The sequence below is a fragment of the Pieris rapae genome, chromosome 17, assembly GCF_905147795.1.
Source record: "Pieris rapae chromosome 17, ilPieRapa1.1, whole genome shotgun sequence".
NCBI lineage: Eukaryota > Metazoa > Arthropoda > Insecta > Lepidoptera > Pieridae > Pieris > Pieris rapae.
In genome coordinates, this window is record NC_059525.1 from 3,148,302 (window position 1) to 3,174,145 (window position 25,844).

Below are 25,844 nucleotides of genomic sequence, written 5' to 3' on the forward strand. Positions count from 1 at the left end.
AGTTTCGTACCTTTAGCTACAACAAAAAGTGCATGTATACAAAGTATATATTATGTCAGAAGTAAAACTTCTTTGTAAATTAATTATTAATAACGTAAAAAAGCCCCATTACATGATTATGTGTATTATGTGTATGTGTATGATCATATACCAGTATATGATCACTCCAACGCTGCAGATCTGCGTGACGCAAATCTTATTATTATTGCATTTCATCCGTCAAATGAAAGATCCGAGAAATATTACCTCGGATGCGCCTAAAGAAGTTTCTCATCAATTTTTTTTATTAATTATAAAATAACTTACATTCATCCCTAGTCTTCTGTGACTGGTTACAAGTAAATCCTGTTCTGGTGCACAACTAAAGAAACTGTTAAGCTACGATATCATAAGTGGAATTGGTGACCGCTGGCGGAGGACATTTCGTGAGCTACATTCAGATGCCTCCAGTATCTTAATTTTACAGAATTATAATTGTATATTTAACTATTTTTACTAATAACATACGTATTGTAATACCAATTCATACGTAAGGTCCTTTATACTAACAGAACCACAAACAAACGTCAAACTATGTTTTGTATAAGTCTATATACTATAGCCAATGCTCTGATTAAGTATAAAATATTGCTTGCTGTATATGTGAATCAAATCAAATCAAAAATCATTAAATATTTAAATGCCTCTAATTTTACATTTACTGCCAATCAAGGGCGAAGAACGGAAGAGAGTGAATTAATTAGATTAAGCAAGATAAATGTAATTGGAAACTAAGATTTCTGAAAATAAAATCGGTTGTTTTTACCTCGGAGGCAGGCCTGAAAACGACAGGCTGTACACACAAAAAGACATGGGTCGACAATGTGAGACAAATTAATGCTCTCGGGTTGGAAATTGCCGAAATGCGCCCACCCAGCTTGTCTCAATTACTGTGATGTAAGATGCGTAATAAAGGCAATTTATGTGATTTATAGAAGCATTAATTATAAGCGTTCGCTGAAGGTTAATAGTAGGCTGCGGCGGGAATCAAGGTTCCAAATAAGTAACGGTAATAAAATTCACAAGAGTCGCTTGTCATTAATTAATACATTTTAAAATAATTACTTAGAACAATTAATCCTTCTAATATTATAATGGCGTAAGTTTGTACGTATAAGTGGATTAGAAGTCTTTCACGTGAAAACTAATGATTCGATTTTAATAAAACTTTACAATAATGTAGCTTATACATTAGTATAACACTTTTAAATTGTAGCATATCTACAATTTATAAAGATATTGTCTGAATTGTCCAAAATATAAAGTTTGAAAAAATCATACAAGCTATTCTGGTGTGCCCTGCTCATTTCTGCTCTCAAAAGTATAAAAAAAAATTCTCATTGATTCTTTATTACGATTTTAGGTTTCCTAACGATGTTTTTTGGATGTATTATACCTACACAATATTCTTGCTAATAAATAATAATTATTAACAGTTATTGAGCGTGAACTATTAATAAAAACGACGATAGTACAGTAGTGCCTGTTGTTTAAAATGGTCAGCGAATAAAGGGCTTTTATTATTATTATTATTAATAAAAACACAGTAAAACTTAACCAACAGTTTGACCCTACTATCAATAGGCATATAAAGCACGATTAAATGTTTTATGTAGCCGCTCTTCACTCCTGGTATATTTTTACATAGATTAAATATACACGTATCTCACGTAAATTTGAGATATTTTTTATGAGGGTTTGATAGCAAAAAAACTTATAGGCTATAAACACATTCTGCACTGCATTAATATGAAATCGGATCATAAATTCGCAAACGGGCTTTAAACGATGACATTCAACATATCCTCCGGAGAGGCTCAAATAAACTTTACTGACTCTAAAACTTGCGTCCCAACTAAATAAGTACCTATCCTGGCTGAATTATGATTTGTCGGGCCCCAAAGAACCGAGCTGAATAAATTTTATTAAATCCCAAAGTTTATGACGCCACGTCAGCTAGCTGGGTTTTTAATAAAATAAATCAGTGCCAACTCAGCTTCACGACTACTGATTAATTTTTTTTATGACTGACACTAACTGGAGGTATTGCAATATCAGGATTCGTTATATCAATAGACGGTAGTAAAATATTTTATGTGACTACTTCAGTCTGGTGTTTTTTAAAAATGGAATTGTAAAAGCAAGTGCATTGTCTACATAGACTAAAGGGATGAGAATTTCTATGTATACTGATTGTCATAATTACATTTCTTTCATTTTCAAAGCAACAACAGTAAAACTATGTTTTTGTTTGATATTGTTTGTTTTTTATTACAGTATTGTTCTATTATGAGCAGTGTTGGTCTAGTGGTTTCAGCGTGCGATTCTCATTCCTGTGGTCGTAGGGTCGATTCCCGGCTGGGCATCAATGGGCTTAATTTCTATGTGCGCATTTAATATTCGCTCGAACGGTGAGGGAAAACATCCTGAGGAAAATGCTTTGCCTTTGACCCAAACACGGCGTGTGTCTGGCACAGGAGCCTGATCGTCTACTTGCCTATTAAATTGACATATGATCATGAAACAGACACCGAAATCTGAGGCCCAGATGTAAAAAGATTGTAGCGCTATTAATTTGCGATTTTTTTAGTACTATCATATATTTCATATGTTATAATTACTATGTTCCATTCTTTATGTCTAAGTTGTCGTATATCTTATATATTTTTAATTATTTATATTTTATTTATTTAAGTATTCATATATATATATAGTTTTGTACTTTTTTGCTTTTGCATCTTATAACAAAGTGTACTTACAAAAATATTATTGAAGTTTACATACAAAATGATCTAATGTGATATATATTCATGTACGAGTACAAACAATTTAGGCAATTCACCGTCCATATTATTCCTAAAACATATTCAATTCAAAATTTATTTATTCAGTTTAGATGCGACTTAAGGCATGCTTATGAATGTCAATAACGTTTACAAAATTCGCGAAAGAGCAAAACTACGCGATCCGTTCGCAAGACTACCAGGAGGTCTTGTTCTGAACTTGATATGAACACAATACGGGTGTAAAATGTCAACCCTTAAAATAACGTAAGGGAAATTAACACAAATAGTAAATAGTAATTAGAGTATTTGGCACGCGCCATTCGCGGTGGCTTAACAGAATCAGCGGGCAGCGGGCTGATCCCAGCTTGCCGCAATTTGCCTCTGAATTCACATTTCTACGTATTTTCCAGCATTATTTTTAAATTACCAGCACTGGCTTGATGGCGATTTTATTTCCTGCCGTCGGTGCAGGAAATGAGGAAAACAAGACACCGCGGACGCAGATTTGGATTACAACTCGGATATTTTTTGCTAAAAAACACGTAACATTTCTTGATTGCTCCTACAAAGTGGCGTATTCAAAGATTACGAGCATATTCTAAGGACACAAAAGCGAATTGGATTTCTTAACGAATGTTAAAACTCGCTATGAAACGATTTCATTTCTTTGGATCAGGTATTTATTAGCTTGTTAATTTTTAATGAGATAATTATTACCGTAAATGGTTTCGATTTTTAGTGAAAATAATATGTATTGCACGAGAATTAATATTCTATCGTAATTGTAGTGTAATGTGGTTACTAATTAGCTGGAATAAGTATAGGTTATAGGTTTTTAACGTTTTCATTAATCAGATTTCTTTTCCACAAAGTTGTTCCCTATGACACAATTTACAAAATCGTTTTTTAGGGCTTTTCAATAGTATTTATTAAATCCTTTTTCTAGTAGAGCTAATAGATAATAGGTACCCATTTGAGATATATGTGCAAATGTTTTATTGAAATATTGTCTTAAAATGCTAGTAGATGTTTCAGACGCACATCGTGTTTTATGGCGCCTGAATTGTATATGTACATTATTTTCCTTTAACATACGAAGCGTTCACTGAGAGCATATTAATAAAAAATCCAGAACATCTAATGTGCGAGCGTTCAAACCTGGAACCTCGAATACAATTAAATTATGCTAATTATATTTTATTTGTGTTACATTAAACTAATACTAAATCCAAAGAAAACAAACGTGTTAACGGATTGAAGCTATGTATAATTATTGTACATAATTTTGAGTTTTATCAGAAGTTTCTCGTGCTTTACTAATGTTTAAGTCGATATCAACTCTGGAGAAATAAATACAGATAATATAACTTTTTCTACAGCTGTGATACTTTTAGACATTCAACACCTTTTGTCTTCAGTCGAGGACGTTTTCAATCCGGTAAATAAGTGTTTTCTTTAAATGTGTAAAAGTTATATAGTAAAGGAAAATACTATACTAAATCTAATTTGGTATCCATAAAATTATTCTCTCGTATATCTTGAGGTGACATGAATATTACTTTGTTATTTAAGAAAATTTCACTGATAAATGTCGCGTCAAATCTACGATAAAGTATCATTATTTATTTAAACTGTAAAACATGTTTAAGAGGGATCCATTGTGCCAACGACTAGCATCCTAAGCACGTTTCATCCAGCTTTATCAGACAGAATATGAATGTTAGAAAAGTGTAATAAATTTATAGCTGTTCAAACTTGGTAGACGGTTGAGAAGATTTATGTCATTAATAATTCTCGAAGGTAGATGCAGTTTGCCGGCCGAACGTTGCTGACGGGACGCCGGAGTCTGCCAGAAGTAATTGACAAGAAAACTTGGCCGTCGCGAAGTATGCCTCGAGTTTCTCACTTAGAATCGCTTGTTAGTTTTTGCTGCACAGTTTTATAACTTCGATAGTTTACTGAGTAGGCCAGGTTATGGAATTTCAGTAAATATTCTTGAAATGAAATAACAGGTACCGGGTTATTAAAAGAAAAATATGAATTGATTTTAACTACGCATGATGTTAGCTTATATATGTATTAATTTGAAAGAAATTAAATAAAATTTGAAAAAAAAACTATTCCAATTTTAAATTTAAAAAAGTACTCCTATACTCTGTATGTGTCTACTTCACGTGATTCTCTTTGCGAAGAGAAAAAATATATATAGTAAGAAAGTGACACCTCCATATTTTAAGTCTCTCGAATATACAAAACTAATATAAGAAGGCTATAGAAATGAAAGCCTTAGTCTCTAAATACAACTCATAATTTCATTTATGCATTAAACTATCAGTAATAATTAAATCGTAAATTCATAATTCAAAACTATTCAATAAAACGATTGAATAGCCCTCACTTCTTATAAAATCTTTTGCTTACAATACAATACATATACATAGTATTTATACCGTAAGTAAAACTTAAAATTAACATAACTTACAAGTTGTATATGTTATATATGTTAGCCAAGTAGTAAAAATCTCCCAAAATACTCGTAGAATAATTGCTTACTATATTTATTCCTTCTAAAACTTCACTTTGAAACGTGATCTGAAACCTTTCGTAACCTACATTACCTAACCGAAGCCGGTAAAACAATGGAGTAATCAGAAATAATATGATTTTCGTCTTCATTATAACTTCATTGAACACGACGTTGCTCACTGCAAATGAAAGATCACAATCGGGTCCATTATCAGACTGACGACTAGGCATTCGGAATATTTAGATATCTCAGATTCTAGAACAGCTTTTATATTGCTTTGAAATATACCAGTAAAATGAGAACATATAAACAATTAGAAGGGCAACGTTGTTTATAGGCTTATCTAAAAATAAATCGGGATATTGTTGCAGACTTTTGGTAAGGAATACAGGCAGATTTCATCTAAATAATTTAAATGGGCCGCTCAATATCTACCTACTCACCGCCCGTAATTAAAAAAGGTTAAAAGACTTCTGAACACAACTTATGAATGTCTTATTTATACACATAACACTCATTCCACACATGCACCCACACAATTACATTTTTGTTAACAAAACTTGGTAGAAGTTGTTGTAAACAGTTTTAAAAAATCTAAATTGTAATAGTAATATAAAGTGCGATTAGTACAAGTATATAGATAATGTTTATATATCATTTTTTTTCTGAACAATTAAAAAGAACCAACTGAGGTTTACAATTAATTCCACTGTATTACGGTATTTATATCCCATAATTCATAACAGCAATAATGCGGTGTTCTTTTATGTGACTTGATAGAATTTTATGAGGGAGCAATAACTTATTACAATAAAAATACTTCCGATAGCGCCACAAATATAACAGAACATGGGTATTATTTATAGTATATGAAAGCCCGCGGCAGTTTTTACAAGTCGCCCCGTAAAAAGGACGATGAAAGTTATGAGCGTGGGGAGCTCTTGGCAAAATGAGGATAAAGGTATATATCAATAGGAATCTTTAATATTCATATCATAAATCATATAAACGAGATTTCGTAAATCAAGTACTTTTACTTTTCATTTGGGAGGATTTAAAATCTTCTAATAAAGAGTGGCGCAAAGACTTGTCTTGTTATTTTGGCATCAGATTTTTGTATTTGTCATCGCTATTTTTCTAATAGGTAAATAGGTTGTTCGTAATAGATTCATTTTTATTTCATAAAATTTAATGAGGGTCATCAGGGTGATCCCCTAATTATTTTTTTTTAATTAGTCGTTGTTGAGCTTTAGTTGGGTAAAGTAAGATGCATTTTTATATATACTGTTTTGTTCATTTCCTGCCAATAGTTACGTCCTCCATTAAGACTTATAGTGAGTGTTTTTGTGCGTGAACTATTATTGTAAGGCAAGGTACAGCATCAGTCTAACCTCTTTTTGTTCCCAAACTAACAATTTCTCCACATCCTTACGGCTGACGTCATTGTGTGCCTTTCGTCCTAATAAGGAGCAGTATATGAGGAAAGTACTCAGGACTTATTTTAGTATAAGATTACGTATAGATGGCCACCGAACCGTTATTTGTGATACATAGGTGATGAGCCTTCTGGGCCTGACACCTATTTTCCTTCACTGTACAAGTGAAAGTAAAGCTGTCTTCCATTACGACAAAAAAGGTGCAGTGTAGGAGGCAATTGAAAATGACCTTTAGGAGGCATTAGAGAACCTTGTTCGAGATCTGAAGATTTCCGAGAAGTGGAGTCTAGATAAGAGTTTTAACCTCGGTGACCGACGGAGGGGGCGACTTGGATGGATTGGGTGCGAATTGGGCGTTCACGTGTTCAACGTGAGCCAGGTCACTGTGGTCAAGATTGGGCGTCTACTAGATTCACGGCTTTGGGTTTCTTTATCGTCATCGAATGCGTGCGGAACATTTGGACGGGTATAGTCATGTCAGTTTTGAGGGAACGTGCAACCCGACGCGACTGGCAAGATACTCTCCGCAACTCTTTTCCTGCTGCAACTGTCTTGCTTTATAGGTCATTGTTACTTCCCGTGTAGCATTAATGTTGATAAGGATTGAATATATGGTAAAAAACAAAATATCATTGATTCATAAAGATCAATAAAAAATATACTAGATTTACATTTACTGCTACGGGCATGGCACTCACCGTCACTCTTTTGTAAAGTTTCTGAACTAATTAATATGTTGTACTAATTCTAATCCCGTCTTCTCCACTCTCAATTGTACTAATAATCCCGTCTTCTCCACTCTCAAAGTGTACTAATATGTTGTACTAATTCTAATCCCGTCTAGAGAGACGGGATGTTTTTCTAAACAAGAGAAAACACTTTTGTGAAGTTCTGTGTTTAAATATATACTATATGTTATACCGAACCAAATTCCCGTACGTGTAATTTGTAAAGAAAGTATCCAAGTAGGTTATGAAAGATATCAAAAGCTCACGTATAAAGTGCTTAATCACAAAGTTAAGCTAAGCTAAATTCAGTTCTAAGCTCGCGTTCTTAATTTACTGGTTTTAATATAAGATTACTTATGCAACTTCAACATTTTCTCCTAAACAGTGCACCTGTTTAGTTTCAAGAATTTGTCTCACAAATTTGCTTGGTTCACGTGAGGAAATTTTAAATTAAGGTAATTCTCCAAAGCACTCGCTTTTATATGCTTTTTATGTTTTCAGCAATATGGTGCGCTTAAAATGCTACTTATAAATTTTATTTCGTCGTATCTTTATAGTGAATGCCACGATGGATACGATTCGTTAACGGTATCTATTCAAAGATTTTTTATAGAACACGGACCAATTAGGCAGTAGCAGGGTACGCTCTATTGGTACTGTAGCAACACCTATAACTTTCTACTATGGTGTGTGTAATACTATTCGAGCATCCTTCCTTTAGGTGAGTGTCACTGCTCCTATCCTCCACAGGACCATTACCTATAATAAATCGCTTCCGACTATCACTTAAGCCATAGTTTTAGACTACGTAGTTGATGCCTGTATAAAATGGCCAGTTTTCAATATAAAAAGATTGTTGTGAGTTACACCCTTGTTTTATTAAAAACTTAGTAAGTTAGAAAAAAACTGTCTAATTGTAGGGAACGTTTTAAACGAACGTCTATACGAGTACAATCACAGTTCTCCGCGGTAACATAATAATTTAACAATTAATCTCGTACCTAGTAGTCCTATTATTATATTATATACTATTTATCTCACTATTAAAACTTACTGTAATAGTGAGAGAATACAATTCTGACATCAGTGAAAGGGTAAATTAATGGTATAAAATGGTATGTATAGCTTCAAAAAAAATCAATGTGTTTGGTTTGAAGTGATATATGTATATGACTTCAATATACACACACCTTAGTGTCTTATAAAAATGGCAAGGCATTTAGGCAACTAAGTCATTAGCTGTTTGTGCCGAAGCAGTTATTGCTTTACAGGGAATTCAATCCAGGAACACGTACTCCGGGGGTACGGGTTAAGAGCGAACCGGGAAGCTACGGAGACGGTCTTGGCTCCAATTATGAAGTGCATTAAATGTTAATGTTCCGTGTCCGTCTGTATCTTGAAAACAACGTTATGCTAGCTTGTTTGTATAATATGATTAGTAAAATAAATTATCCCGCTGCGCCGCAGGTCTAGTAATAAACAGTTTCCTTTTGTCGACGCTAGAGGGCACCATTCTCAATTGTTAAGTATTGAGTGATGCGGATGACCTGTCAATAGATAAACGGTAGTATTATATATAATAACTAGCGGATCCGACAGACGTTGTCCTGTATATACGTCTTTAATTTGAAAATTTCAAACTTTTTTTAATAAGCTAAAACATTCTGGACCATTTTGATGAAAATTATTATTCAAATGTTATGACAATATCTAACGATCCAGCACATGGTATACAATAACACAATGATAACAAAACTTTTTTTTTATTTGATCGCAGCGCTAACTGCCGGGACAGACTAAAATTAAAATTCGAATATTATTTAAAATTTGACAGTGCGATGGTAGCGCCGTCTGTCGGATCCAATGTAAAACATTCCAAAATCAACAACTACTAATTAATTAAAAAAAACATTGTCCAGCGGACAAAATTGTGAATCTAAACCATTCTCGAATCTCCACGAACACACACAAAAAATTTCATCAAAATTGGTCCAGTCGTTTAGGAGGAGTTCAGTCACATACACACGCACACAAGAAATATATATATTAAGATATATTAACTTAACTTTTACACATTTATAGAAAACTCTTTTTTAACGGATTGAAGCTATGTATTATGGTCGTATTTGTGTATGGTCATAATCAAAAATTTAAAATATGCTTGTTAATATGTTTGCTTGAATTAATTTGTTAACTGCGACATAGCAAATTTATTTAAAAAATTTGGTCCATGTGACAGTTAACCTTTAATGCTGATAGCTTTTTTTCGCTGTTATGCGTCGATGAGCGAGAAACGCACCAGCTCTGGTGGTACTATCGACCAGACGCCAAAAACCGTTTATTAGCGCCTGTACACTTGGACCCCATTAAAATTTCCTACCCTCAGAATTCGAGTTTATATCTCGATCAAGGGTAATGGAAAAGCTTTCAGCTTCAACTTTAGGCTCTCTTTTGTTTACAGATCTCATTACTAAATACTAATTCATCAACGTTCAGTTGTCAGCCTTCCAATGCCATTTCGATAACTTAAGACGATTTCCCCAATAAATTTCCTTCAATCTCCTCGAAGGTTCTTCGAATAGTCGACAAAGAATATATTTCCACTTTGAATATTAGATAACTTTTACAATGGCGCAGTTACAAACTCGAAATTTCAAATGTCATTATTCAAAATTTTGTCTTTGATAAGAAATTGTATAGTTGTTCGGGTGTTTCGTCTATTGGTATATAAATTTGTATAAAATTAATTTGTGTTTTCTCAAAATATTAAATACACTTTTTGCTTTAAGGCCGTTTATATGAAATTAATTAGTGTTCTTGGGTTAGTTCCTGGGGAATCAAAAAAGTTCTTGAAGTCTAAGGCAAAGAAATCCTTGTTTCAATTATCAATTAACGTATGCTGATAAGTGTTCCCCATGCCCCATGTTTATTTATTTACCATTATTATTTTATTTTATACACCTGTCTTAACTAAGACATTACTATCTAGCCTAACTTAAGAGTAATATGTAATTTATGTCTTACCTAATTTACTAATGACAATTTTTAACATAAGAAGGCATCCAATAACACGACTTACAGTCTCTATTAAAGAGGACACTAATCTTGTATTCTAATATTTCACTCACTATTTAGTACCTACTTAATACTAACGTGTACTAACACTAGTTCAAATGATTTTCCTTTTCGGTTTCATATCAGGCCCCTGGTGTCAACGTGTTGACTAACTCGACATTCAAGTGATGGTGGAGCCTATGGTCATGGGCTCCAGCAGTCTTTATTCTTGTGGCGATGTCCTCTACATTAAGGTCCCGATGGGCGTCGTTCATGCGAGTGTACCAAGGAGCATTTACTAGCCCCTGAGCGCTCTGAGTAAGTATATTGACAAATATTAGTACCTACCTTCATGTTTTTAATGCAATATTTCAATACTAAATAACATCATGTATAATGCATAATTTATACAACATAATTTAAACAAGGCCTCTGCGTTGTTTAAGCATTGTACAAGTCTTCATATGTACAAACAAAACACTTGTTATAACAGCCGTAAACATCAGTGTAGTCAATTCAGAAATTATTAGTAGCATTTTTGTTATAACAGGGTTATACGATATGCATAAATCTTTATTAGTAAGCTATTGTATACCCGCGTCACTTTATTCTTCAAACAATAGAGATCAAAACAAAAGAATTTTCTTGTCGTATTTATAAAGAAAGTTTTTTTGAAAATGTCGAAACTTAAAACCTATTGGCCATTTGGAGGACGGTCCCATCGCCCCCGGGAGATTGGAAACGCATCTCCAAATTGAAATGGAAAAGGCCAACACGAAAACGTAATAACTATAAGTTCTCGGGACTACGTATATCGGTTGCCAAAAACTTGGAAAATTGCGTATAAAGTGCCCTGAAATATTTAGTTTAGGATAGTGGTATTGCTGCGTTATAGAATGCTTATTAGTTTTTAAGTGATGAAATTTATTTGTATATAAAACAGTGTTGGCCCAGTGGTGCCCATTAAAAATGTACTAAGAAAATATATATGAAAAGCAGAAGTGTTTCTGTTAACTTTATACTACTATATTAATATAGGTTTTAGTTGAAATATAAACATAAGCTTCAAATAAATAACATAATCCTTGTGCATTTTTTTATAAGTACGCATTTACACTTTTCTTTACCATGAATGTATGTATGTATGTGGGACTCCGTTTTCGCACTTAGACGCTCAATAGCTCCGAAGTCCTGGCTAACTAAGCCAGCCTAACTCCTTCCAAAAGCACAGAAGCTTCCTGGGCACTTCGCAGGCTTAACGAAGCCTCACTGTTCCGAAGATTTCTACCATGAATATTAATAATATAATATAACACTGCGAAAAATTCAGTAGGTATGTCGTAAACGAAAATTATTATCTATACTATTATAGTTATCTCATACAGCTACTATAAGATATATAACATACAGATATAAACATAAAAAAAAATATTTCCTGGTTATCCATACCACATCACATATCCTACCTAGTTTGGAAACCAGTCTAAGACTGGTACCTTGGACTGTACCTCCGGGTATACCCTCTCTACTGTAATCTTGCTTAGGGCCTGTTTCACAATGTATGTATGGATAAAGTACCAAATAGCTATGCAACACATAAATTATTCGAAAGATAAAAGTTCCGAATAAGATACTTGGCATTTCATGACAAATAGCGCTATCTGACAGTCGTGAAACGCAAAAACTGTTTATCTCACCAATAAGTAACAAATAGCTTATTTGGTACTTATCCGGACATTGTGAAACTGACCCTTATTGTTGTCAATGTTATATGGGAGCAAATAAATTTGTTATTATTATTATTAAAATGTAATCTAAATAGTTCCGCAACGTTAATATTCAAAAAACAGTATAATATTCTTGTATTACTTACATAATTACATTGCGAAACAAGATTGCATTTTCTAGCGCCTGGTAATGATTGGGAAAAAGTGAGAAGCCGTGCAATTTAGCGGTAATTTACTGGGAGGCAGTTTTCCGGTAACCAGACATAAAAAGTAAAAAGAAAGACCTCTCTTTTAATTTTTGCATTTAATAATTCTAGTATAACTTGTATTTTTACGTCCAGTTTAATTCTAGGATAAAAAGGATCAGTCAGCATTATAGGTTGACAGAATGAAGAGAATGAAGAAAAATTTTCGTACTATCGTTGGCTGGAAGAGATATGTGTATTTAAAAATATTAAATATTAGCCTTTATTATTAATAGATTTCAATTTTTTTTTATTAGCTTGTGCTCAGCTTAACGTTAGATTTTGACGCTTATAAGTGTACATTATGTTACCTATATGAATAAATGATTTTTGATTGATTGATTAACATAATTCAGTAGAATAATTTGAGTGTAAAACAGACTTCAACATTCCATACTAAGTTTATTATGAAAGCATTCGTTCAAATGTACTACGAAACATTTTCTTACGGTTCACTTCTGTTTGACCGTAATACGTGTCATTCCTATGTGTTTTACCTTAGCGTTTTGTCTATGACATAAGCAATTTCATCTCGCAAAGATGAGTCTTTTTCAAGCGAAAGGGCGGAAGTCATCTCCGAACAGAAAAGAATTTAAAGGCTAACATTCTTGTGTGCTGAAAAGGTACTGTCATCGCTTTGTTTCATTTTGTCATTGGTATGACGCGGACGTCCCGTGCGGCGTCCCCAATATGAACAAAAATCAATTTTGTCCGTTCGCGCCCCAATGCGTCTTTTGTGAGACATTGAAAGGTTATCGTGGTACGTTTTCACGGCTCACTAGGGCGGCCGTACGCTGAGGGGATGATTTTGTACTAACAAGCTTGCCCGTCTATTTCCTTGTCACTTTTGACAATTTCTGTTTAATTCTGTTTATATTTTTAGTCTGTGGGCCGATCATTAATCTGCTGCATTCTTATTGACAGACTACTATCATAGTTTTCACATTGGGTATTTGTTTAAGCAAAAATTATTTATATTTGCAATTCGATTCTCGTAGTAGAAACGTAATTATATAAATACTAGCAGACACGGCCAAGCGTTGCTGTGGCTAAGGTTTTTGTTATATTACATAGAAGTAAACTATTCAAGAGAATCGGTAGAACTTATGTGAAACGTTGGTACATTTAGCACAGCGCCATCTGTTAGAATTGTATCAAATAATAAACAAACAATTTGCAATAAATTAAAATTGCGACTATAATTTGAGATTTAAACTATCCTATCTCTCAAGTTGGATCGAACTGCACATGGTGTGCGAATTTTATTATAATCGGTGAAGTGGTTTAGGAGTCCATTGAGGACAAACATTGTGACACGAGATTTATATATATTAAGATAAACTATGCATTAGTTTATGAGACAGATGTTATCACGTACAAAATATGTTACAAATACAAAATAATCAAATCAACATAACAAAATAAAGTAATCTTGTTGTAAATATAAACTCGTCTCGCATCTACTTGAACACACAAAAATATCAAAATCGATCCAGCTAGAAGCTTAATTACACATATACTCATAGAAGATTATGTAACATATATGTCAAAAATAAATCTTTTCAGAATCCTAATTTGTAACCAATATTTATAATAATCAATTGCGGTTTGATATACACCAAACATTTAACAGATATAATAAAAATATCATTACAATCGAAAGGCATATTAAAAATTTCGAAGATTAAACTGGCCCCAATGTATTTATAATGCTGGCTGTTACAAACTAATTCCCGACCTTTTTGTTGAGCGTCAACAAAGAAGTTATTCCCTTGGACCCTTTAGACCTTTGAATAAAGGGCACATATGCACTTAAGAGCTATTGCTATTATACTTCTTAATGGAGTTCAAAGTCAATAACACATATGATATTAATCGATACAGTCGATAAAGATCACTTTTTACAAATTTAACAAATAACTCAGTAACCTCTGTAATTCAATAGAATTCGCAATGTATCGTTTTTGTGTACAATTTTAATTGAGAGCTACTACACTGCAAGAGCACTCTCAATACGATAACACACCCCGCAAGCGATTTTGTGTCCATGGGCGGCGATTAGGATTAGACTGTTAAGCTCCTGTCCCATAAATATAATTTAAACAATGTATTAAGTGAAGAATCACTAGAAAATAAATGCATTGATTTTAAGTGAATACAACGTTTGTTTTACACACAACTTAATGTGTTCGAACTAGTGTGCACCAATAAAATTTGTACACTTAGCTCGTACGGCGACTTGAATATCGATAACCGGACACTAAGCGAATCGCCTGTTAAAAAGTAAGTTTAAAGATATATTTTTTATATTTATACGATATATGTTATTGAAAAATGAAATAGAGGCAAAAAGTGTTTCCTTGTACTCCTTTGATTTATGGATATATGCAATCTATAAAACTATGTAATTCCCTCTTCCTCTTGGAACTGAACCGTGTAGACGTGTGCTTGAAAGTATTTTAAATTATTTATTTGTGAAACTATAAACTGATATTTCAAAGTGCAATACTAGGGAAGTATAAAGTGCAAGCGGTTACGTGAGTAAAACTGGATATTGCTGTCTCAACTTGCGCACGTGCAGTCAGTTTTCTGTCTCTCACTGGCTAAAACCGGTCGCTAGGCTCCTCCCTCTTACAATTGCGACAAATAGAACAAGTCACTAGCATACGTAGCTTGGGTTCATTGGTTGATAAAAATCCCTTTGTTAATATGTCTCAAGATAAGAGTGCATGCACACAGTACAATAAGCCTGTCACTGAAATAAATAGATCTTTTTCGGAATCGGATATGAGTACAATTGGTGGTACCGAATACACAACGCCAACTTCAACGAGGCACATGTTTGTCTCAACTCGCCTAAAAAGAAAAAGAGAGGATATTGATCTATCTTCCGAACTGACAAACTTCAAAGAGGAAATAAAAAATATCATGACGACCATGATTAACGAGCATAGCGCGGAACTAAAAAAAATCAATCCTACTTTAGCAGACATAAAAAATACAAACCACAATATTGAAAACTCAATTGCATTTCTCATGGCGCAAAATGATGAGTACAAGAAAAAAATTATAAGTTTAAATATAATAATACATATCTATAATCCGTTAAAAAAGTGTTTTTCTTTAAAAGAAAAAAATTGAAAAATTGGAACAACAGTCACAGCAAGATCGGTTAAATATAGCAACCCTGGAGGAAAAAATTGAAGAAATGCATAAGGGCATGAGAAAGGCTAATTTTGAAATTAAAAATGTCCCAAAAAAGATGAATGAAACAAAAGAAGACTTACTCGAAATGGTTAAGTGTCTGACTTCAAACATTGGCTGCCCTCTTCCCAAAACCGAGATTAAAGATATTTACAGGCAACGCTCTAAGAAGGAAGGTATTAAAAACTCGACTATCTTGGTTGAGACTACTTCAACGTTGCTTAAGAACGACATCATAAAAATGTGTAAAGCTTTCAATATAAAACACAAGTCTAAATTGTGCGCTAAACACCTAGGACTCCATATCAATGAAGATACTCCGATTTATATATCTGAAAATCTAACGCCAAAAGCATCTAGACTCCTTTTTCGTGGTAAAGAGTTGGTGAGATCAAAGGCATATAAATATTGCTGGACTTCGTATGGTAAAGTATATTTAAGGAAAGATGATAATACACCTATACTCTTACTCAAGACGGAAGCTCAAATACAGCAAATAATGCAATCCTGCTGACTATTGCAGGCCTTATTAGTTTTTAAAATTAACTGTCAGTTTATCTTTAGCAACTGTTATCCGTTAACTATTATCAACACACTAAAACATAATACACCATTGTACACTCATCTTTATACTCAACACAAAATTTTTCCTCTTTTATTGTCTGTCTCTATTGCTCGGACAAAAATGATCATCGTAATTTATGTTCTCTATCTCTCTTACACGTATCATGCCAAATACAATAATACTCAATACTACCCTCAAATACTGTATGACACAATATTTTATAATAAAATACCAATACCTTTCATTTTTTCGATCGACACTGATTATCGTCATATAAAAAGATATATTTCTGCATATACAAACAAAAATACTCGTTATTACCCTCAACTACGTTATGACATGGAATTTAGTACTGAATTACCAATACCAACTAATCATTCGTTTAACATTGATTGTAGTCATGTAAAAGAAAATATTTTTTCCTTCAAAATTTATTATGAATAGTACACTAACAACAATTAATGACTTAGACAAAACTGAAATGACTATATCCACCACTTGTGAAATAAACAACCTAAAGCAATTTATAGATCCTAAAAAAAGTGATTTAACAATCATTACCCAAAATATAAGAAGTATTTATAGGAACTTCGACAGTCTGGAAGTAACCTTGAGCAGTTTAGAAGTTGAGGTTGACATAATTATATTGACTGAATGCAGATTGAATAATACAAAACCTATTCCTCAACTTAGCCAATATTCAGCATACCATACTACGAATCAATTAAATCAGAATGATGGCGTAGTAGCTTATATTAAGAATAATCTGAAACCCAAAGTACGCGAAATAATCTTAAAAAATGCATCATGCATACAAATTGAGGTACTAAATCATTTAATCTTAGGAATTTATCGTTCTCCTTCTATACCGAATTCAGACACATTTCTTGAATCACTTCGTCTGCACTTGGAACATGTGAAAAACAAGAAAAATATAGCCATCATCGGTGATATAAATATAAATCTAATCTATAATGTCGACAACAGTAACCAAAACAACAGACTCAACTACCTTAACATGTTATCTATATACGGCTTAATGCCGGGACATCTCTTTCCAACCAGAAATAATAGTTGCCTAGACCATGTTATAATAAAACAACAAAATAAAAAAATTCAGGCAAAAGTAGCTGTACTAAATACTTCAATTTCAGATCATCTCATGGTATTTTTAAGTTTACAGAAAGTAAAAATGCATAACGCAGTTGAAGCAAAAAAATTCAAAACCTATACAGATTTTGATAAAGCGGTAATAACATTAGCTAATAAAAATTTGAATAATCTCTTACTTTGCACGGATCCTAATGTAGTCGTAGACAAATTGATAGATAAGATTAAAGAATCCTTAGAAGAAAATACAACAATCACAAATGTATCTAAACGACATCAGGTATTAAAGCCGTGGATAACTGCCGGTATCTTACGTTGCATAAGAAATAGGAATAAAATGCAAAAACGGTTAAAAAGTAATCAATATGACGAAATTCTATCAATAACTTATAAAAGATATAGAAACTTTTGTAACAACTTAATCAAAAAATTAAAACGGAAATATGAAAGAACACAATTGGATAATTCAGTTAATGACCCAAAACAGTTGTGGAAAAATATTAAGAGGATTGCATATATGAGTCAAACAAAACATAATAATAACGAACTAATAAACATTAAGCCCACGCCCACAGAGTCTGTAAATGAAGTTAATAACTACTTTACAAATCTTGGCCCATCACTAGCTCAGGAAATTCAACAAAACCCGTCACGGTCCTCCATATCACCACTTGCCCCTAAATCTAGCTCCCACTCGTTTGTTTTATTTAGTACTGACCTTCTAGAGGTAGATCATATAATCAGAAACCTAAAATCTGATAGCACACCAGGGTGGGATAATATTCCCGCACGATTCTTAAAACTCGCTAGAAGTCTCATAGTACCTTGTCTATGTCATTTGGCGAATCTATGTTTTCAAAAAGGGATTTTCCCGACAAAACTTAAGCAAGCTATTATTGTACCAGTATTTAAATCCGGCGATAAGGACAAAGTCAATAATTACAGGCCGATTTCAATTCTTCCAGCCATCTCCAAGGTACTAGAAAAACTTCTGAATATTAGATTAATAAACTACCTTAATAAATTTAATATTCTATCAAGCTCACAATATGGATTCAGGCAAGGAAAATCCACGGAAGATGCCATATCTCAATTTACGTCTCTGATAGTGACAAACCTAGATAAGGGAAAGAAATGCCTTGGTGCATTTCTAGATTTACGAAAGGCCTTCGATACTGTCTGTATCTCTTCACTTTTACATAATATGGAGCAAATAGGAATAAGAGATATACCCCTAAATCTATTTTGTGACTACCTCTCAAGGCGAACACAGAGAGTGAAAATAGGCGATTACATAAGTGATGAAATGGAAATAACCTATGGGGTTCCGCAAGGAAGCATATTAGGCCCAACGTTATTTCTAATATATATTAATGCGTTAAGTAATCTAAAACTTGATAACGGGCAAATATTTTCCTATGCAGATGACACAGCTGTACTTTTCACAGGAATTAACTGGGCAGAAGTGAAAAAATCTACGGAAATTGGACTGACAACTATTGCTAATTGGCTTGATTTCCACCTTTTGTCTCTCAATAAAGAGAAAACTAACTATATATGTTTCAGAATTTCTAATCGAACGCAACCACCTAAAGATTTTAAAATTAAATTACATAACTGCGATATGCAAAGTGTCGGTAACTGCCCCTGTCCTCCAATTACAAAAGTTAGCTCTACCAAATACTTAGGCATTCACATAGACGAACGGCTATCATGGTATCCTCATATAGAGTCCATGACTGGTAGATTACGGAAATTTACATACATCTTTAAAATTTTGCGATACATCACATCGTATGTAATACTTGCAAGAATTTACACAGCACTCGTTCAGACCGTATTAACATATTGCATAAACATATGGGGTGCGGCCAATAAAACAAAATTTTTGGAATTGGAACGGGGACATAGGGCTCTTTTAAAAGTGATGCTGTTCCGGCCATACAGATTCCCATCGGAAGAGCTCTATCATCTTAGCAAATTACTTTCCGTTAGGAAGCTGTTTGTCCTGAATCTAATTTTAAAAACCCACAGAGCGCTCCCGTTTGAGAATAGGCTGGTCTTAAAAAGAAATAGGGATGTTGTAGTCGGTCAGACCGTAAGGACCGACTTCGCTAGACGCAATATGCAAGCAGCCTATTTATATAATAAATTAAATAGGCTGCTTAACATCTACCCTCTCACCGCCTACAACCTAAAAACCCGAATAAAAGACTGGCTTATTATCACGCCTCATGCAGTATTAGAACTGCTTTTGAGACCCATGATTTAAATAGCTACACGTTACTCATTCACTCACCTACTCACTCACTCATTCACTCACCTACTCACTCACTCATTCACTCTCTCACACACTTACTCATGCACACAATCAGGTTTGATGATAACGGTTTAACAAGTAAAAAATAAAAAGGATTTGAACTGGTTAAATTATTTTATGTAATTAACTTTGTTATGGAAGAGCTGGGAACCCTAACACAGGTATATTTACTTAAAAGGGTTCCCATATCTTACACTGAAAAGAAAAATGTACCAACTTAAATGAATAAAGACTATTATTATTATTATTATAAAGACTATAAAGACTATTATGTAAGCTTTAAGCTACTTTAATTATAAAAATCAAAACAATCTCAGTTCTTAGAAATATGATTTATTTTTTGAAATTAAAGCCTGCGTTGCCGTAAATTACTAGGAACGTAGGCTATTAATAGAATTTTAATATATTTTACTTCGAAAATTGCAACGGGACTCAACCGTATAATGCGAGGAAAATTGCAATTTTCGTGGCTAAACCAAACCGTCTACATTCCGAAAATGAGAAAAATCTCATACGTTGCACGTGGAAAATAAAACACCTGGTCAGAAAACGGTACGTTATTAAAAATTTCCAAAAACAAAACGTATCTCAGTTGTATGAAAAGTGTAATAGTTTATGCGGGATAAAACTGTTCAAATTTAATGTTTGAATTTCGAATTCTTAACTTTGGAACTACGAATAATTAGAATTTCTCCAATACTCTATGTACCATCTCGGAGATAAATTATTAATGTGTTAAGGATTTCTATGATGTAATTATATTATGTAGAATTATAGAGCTACAGAATGTATTTTGTATGTTATAATAATTTCGTTATTTGGAAAGTTATCCTGTCAAATAGTATATTAATTCCAGTCAAATAATTACGACACTCAAAATTTATATGCAACATTTAATTTGGATGAATACGCGCATTAATGATGTACAAGGTGCTCTCGAAGAACGGAGGTGAACAGAAAGGCATGTAATTATGAATCACTTGGAAATACGGGAACTATAAAATTAATTTAAATTAATAAAACAATATACTGAAAGATTATTTGTGTATCCTTTACATAAAATAAATTTAAAATTATAAATTTATCATAATATTCAAGCATCATCATCATCATCAGCCTCTTCATCTTCTCCACTGTGCACTGGCTTCTCTGTATCCCTTTCGAGCCAACCTCCCTGACAACTTAGTTCAGCTAAATTTGATTTTCTTAGTTGGAGATTACGTCAACAGTATTTTTACACATATAACCCACACATTGTCTATCATAAAACGAAATGCATTTTCGAAGATTCCCACAAAACATGCATACGTTTATCCACTATTAATTATGTGAACTTTGCTTACTTTTTCTGACAAGAGGAGGGTTATTGTTAATTGTTATTAATTGCAGTAAATTTACTTACGTACTTCAACGTAATATTTAAAGCGATGGTTCACTACACGAATCTATTTTAATAAATTATTTAGCAAAATAATTCATACAGTTTACAATTTATCTTATAAGGTCATTAGGATATAACAGTGAATAATAGTCTAGTTCCAGCGATACAGGATTTTAAGATACCAACATGAATACCGCCAGAGCTGTTCTTAAGCCGGCATTGTCCAGTACAAGACATCCTTAAGGAAAGGTTGGACTGAAATAACATCTCTAATGCGTACTTACGAAAACTCTTTTGATATATTTTAGCCTGAAGCAATTTTTGTTACAAAGAGAAATATTATATATTTTTATGCTGTTAACATAATGCGGAGCGATTGAATTGAAAAACTACGGGACATTAAAAATCACCTTAATATACTGAAGAAGATATTTGGTTCTTTTTGATAGAGTAAGTATATTAATTAATAAACAAAAAATAATTATCAACAATTTGACTTACACATAACAAAGTGCCTAGAACCGATATTTATACTGAATACATTTTGATTTATGCATTAAACCTAACTTTATTATATCTAACACTGGGTCGTTTACCTCTTACCACGCAATTAAAAATTGTGTTTCATCTCCATTCTTCATAACACCTAAAAAGGTATTTTACGGATTACATGATATTAATCGATATAGTCGATAAAGATCACCTTTAACAAATTTAACAAATAACTCAGTAAAAGTAAGTAAGTAAGCAATGACATTTGTCATTGCTTTTTGGCAATTGTCGAGAGTCTGCCAATAAATACACTACTTAATCAATCAAAAAAAAAATGTTTTTAAATCTTATCTACTTATTGATGCGAAGTTGGCATTTGTTCTGTCTGAATTTTTACAGAAGTGATTAATTGTGTCCGCTATGCAAATATTTATTATATTGCAAATATAATATTTTACTTTATAAGTTCGCATAGTGACTTCACAGAAATGATATTGTGTATCTAATGTTATTTTTTTTGGATAGAGTATATATTGTATGCATAAACAATAATAAGGTTACGGGTAAAATGCTTTTAAATGTTAAAATACCTCGTAAAAGCTCTCAGAATATAGTCAAACACGCATCCATGTAGCAATAATTTATTCATTGCACGATTTACCTCATTAATATGCAGCGAACGCCACGTATAAACAATGCGAAGTGAGTTTGCTCTCAATTCCACACATTTTCAGCCGGTTGAACCTTTTAAAGTGCAATAAAAATAATCTTCTTTGTCCCAGAGTCCGTTTGAACTCAAACGTTCGAATGACAACAGAGTGTTCTACCAATACAACCTGTTATTTCAATTTGAAAGGGATACGATAACTCAATCCTTTCTGTTACAGTGTGTCTGTCGTACAGGTGTAAATAAATCAATTCAATTATTTGTTATTTATACGAACTATATTGGATTTGGACGTGTCAATTAGATGCATGATGTCAGCCTATCAATAAGACTCGAACCTGCTCCACAAAAAACCTGAAGAAAACTCTCTAAATAACTCCCTGTGTGACATTTCTCAACGATGCTCCACTTCTTTTGACCGTTCACCTTTTACATGTAAAAGATGTATTAAATCACACAAAATCACAAACAAAAATCATTTTTTTTCTCCTCGTAATATTAGTGTAAATATAAGTGATTCAACACTTTGAGATGTAGGAAATAAGAATAGTGTAATAAAACTCAAAGGAGTACTTGTGAGTTTCTGCCATTGCAGGGCTTCTAAAAAAATATAATTATTTTAAAGGCAACATAACAAAGTGTTTATAAAATTGCCGGCTCAAAAACGCTTGGTTATGATGTAACTGAAGATAACTACTACCAATAAATAGGATTTTAAATAATTTCTAACAATCTGAGAATTCTAGTGGTGCTGTATATTGGTTGTAACTCCTGCGTCTGATATGTCATTTTAATTGAATGCATGCAAATGTTTACGTATTTTAGTTTATGGACATCTTTACTGTTGCTTATTTCAGTTCACTCTCGTAAAAAAATTGTTATATACGAGTACTAGACTAAGAAATTGATATTCATAATTCATAATGTTTGAGATGATTCAAATAGAAAATTTTATGTGCAAATATTATGTTTAAGACTGTTATTGTATGGTGTCAGGTTAAATTAATGGAAACTAATGATATTATTGTTTCAAACATATTTTTCATATGAATATGTTTTTTTTTATCATCTGTCATCTTTGATCAATCTAATATCATAAAGAGGAAAGATTTGTATGTAAGTATGTTTGTAACGAATTGGTTTAAAAAGTACTGGACCGATTTTTAAAATTCACATTATGTCTTATTATTAATATAGCCTATATATATTTTAATTGCAAGAAAATAATAAGGTACCCTACTAAAAAACAATAATGTTACCAAAGCTGTAAAAAAATGTCTACATCTAAATATCTTTCATCGGATGCGCTGCGAAAGATCATAGATGATAGAAGAAAAAAATACAAAATTCGTAAAAAAGTACACCCGTGCGAAGCCGCTAGTAAAAATTATCTATAACAATATTTAGGAGCTAAAATTTGCCCTCCGCACTGTATTTCGACGACACAACTACAGAGTAAACTCGTAAAATATTTAAAGAGAAATATATTTTTAAAATATTGTATGTAAATACATCTCAATTGAAATGCTTCGTCTCGCTCCATTAATTGGAAAGGGTGGAAAAAACTTCGCTCCCATTTTCCCTCTATATTTATAAAGCAATTCTCGATACGGCTGTGCATTGAAACCGTCCAATCTAGTGAATGCATAAACCTTAGAAAAAGACTATTTTGTTGTAGAACAACGTATTGAAAATGTTGACTTTTTCAAATAAATTCAAAGATCTCTTGATTACTTGGGTATATAAAACTTAAGTTATAATCTATTATATACATACTTAGTTTATAATCTATTATAAGCATTATTCAAAATCGTATCCAATATTTGGCTGTAATCAATTGATTTTTTTACTGCGTAAAAGTGATATTATAGGCAAGAAGCAAACCAGTAACGCCTTCATTTTTTTTTATAAATAAATTCCCAATATCCCCGACTCTTATGGAGCGGGACCTTAATTTATACATACATTAAGAAAATTCCCAATATATATATAAACCAAATCATAAAACAGCATGTTATATCTATCTCTTGAAAACCCGTGTGCCAATCTATTCAGTTGCTTTTTCTAAATATTGTTTGCATTTATTAATGAAATATTCTAAACATTTAAATATAGAAATATAGGGGTCGAATCGCAACTGGAAGATTTCTGCGGTATATATATATATCTTCCAGTTGGACGACGACGCCTATATTTAAATAGTTACAATAATTCATTAACAAATACAAACAATATTTAGTAAAAGCAACAGACCAGATTGACACACGAGTTTCCCAGAGATAGATATAACATGCTGTTTTTAGAATTAGTTTATATAAGTAATTATAATATCCAGACACGTTGAGATTCAGATGTACTAACGAAGTTTAACAAGCAAACACGTTAGAGGAATCTCATACTTGCTTGATAAAGTTTCTTCGTTAAAACTCTGTAAACGAAGCTTACATTAAAACGATATAGCTAATCCTTTGATGCATTTTGAATATTATAAGCACTTTATTTCATTTAAAGGACATTATAAAATATGTAAAACCATATACCATAAGAATGTAATTGTTTTTGGCTAAAATGAGATTTTGGACTTCACTAATATACAGGTTACAAAATATCAAATAAAGAGCCTTAAACATTAATTAAAGCTAGTTTATTTATAATCTTTATTATTAGAATATAATTTGAATTTATATTATGCATATTCCTCTCTCACTACCTTCCCAAATTTTCCAAAGAAAAAACTTGGCAATTAAAAAGAGTGGCGGAGAGTTTATTGCCAGATCTTCTCTTCCGTTCCACGCCCTTGATTTGAGAACTGGCAGTAAATCTAAATTCACAATTAATTTTTTTTTGACCTTCTTAAGTGTACTTGTTTACCTATATTAATTTAAATTTATTAATAAGGATATTTTTGTTCGTTTGTTTGTTTGACCATAACTTAATTTATGAATACAACATGAATACTTTACGCAAAATTTCCGACAATTTCTTCAACGCAATAATGTGGTCGTACATCGCACGAAAATATCGTAAGGTAATCGGCATGTGGTGTACCTAAAAATTAACATGCTAGGTGCAGAATGCTAATGATTCTAACCCTTGGTTTAAAATATGTTACAGTAGTTGTTTATAATTTTTCAAATTGTAACTTTGAAACTGTCCAAGTATTGTATCCAATTTTTATTTATCAATGTATTTGGATTAATAAAAAAATTATGTAAAACACATCTGCTTAAATTACAATCAATTTATAATTATTAGCCTCTATACATCGCAACAGTTTTGCTATAATTTTTTTTGTAGGCGTATCAATATTTTAGATTTTACAAACATTCATAATTTCAGACTTAATTCACTTACAGTGGCTTTTTGACTAAAATATAAAACTAGATTGAATAGCTTTAATGAAAGATCTCCAGATGGATCAGTGATATACAATAAATGAAGGGTATAATTCCACACGGGCGAGTACTAATTGCAAACCAATCCCTCATTCAGAAATAAATTTCCGTCAGTGTTCAAACTACCTCTAGTTGAAAGACACCTTGGGACCACTTCACCGTAAAACC

At 32.5% G+C, this 25,844-nt stretch overlaps 1 protein-coding gene across 1 annotated transcript; it reads left to right on the forward strand.

The window, feature by feature from the left end:
- The first annotated feature begins 15,132 nt into the window (after positions 1–15,132).
- On the forward strand, positions 15,133–16,260 carry LOC123689928. The gene is made up of 2 exons (XM_045631989.1): positions 15,133–15,608; positions 15,679–16,260. Exons 1-2 carry the CDS (start codon positions 15,252–15,254, stop codon positions 16,258–16,260), a joined length of 939 nt encoding a protein of 312 aa, XP_045487945.1. The 5' UTR covers positions 15,133–15,251.
- Positions 16,261–25,844: the final 9,584 nt, after the last annotated feature.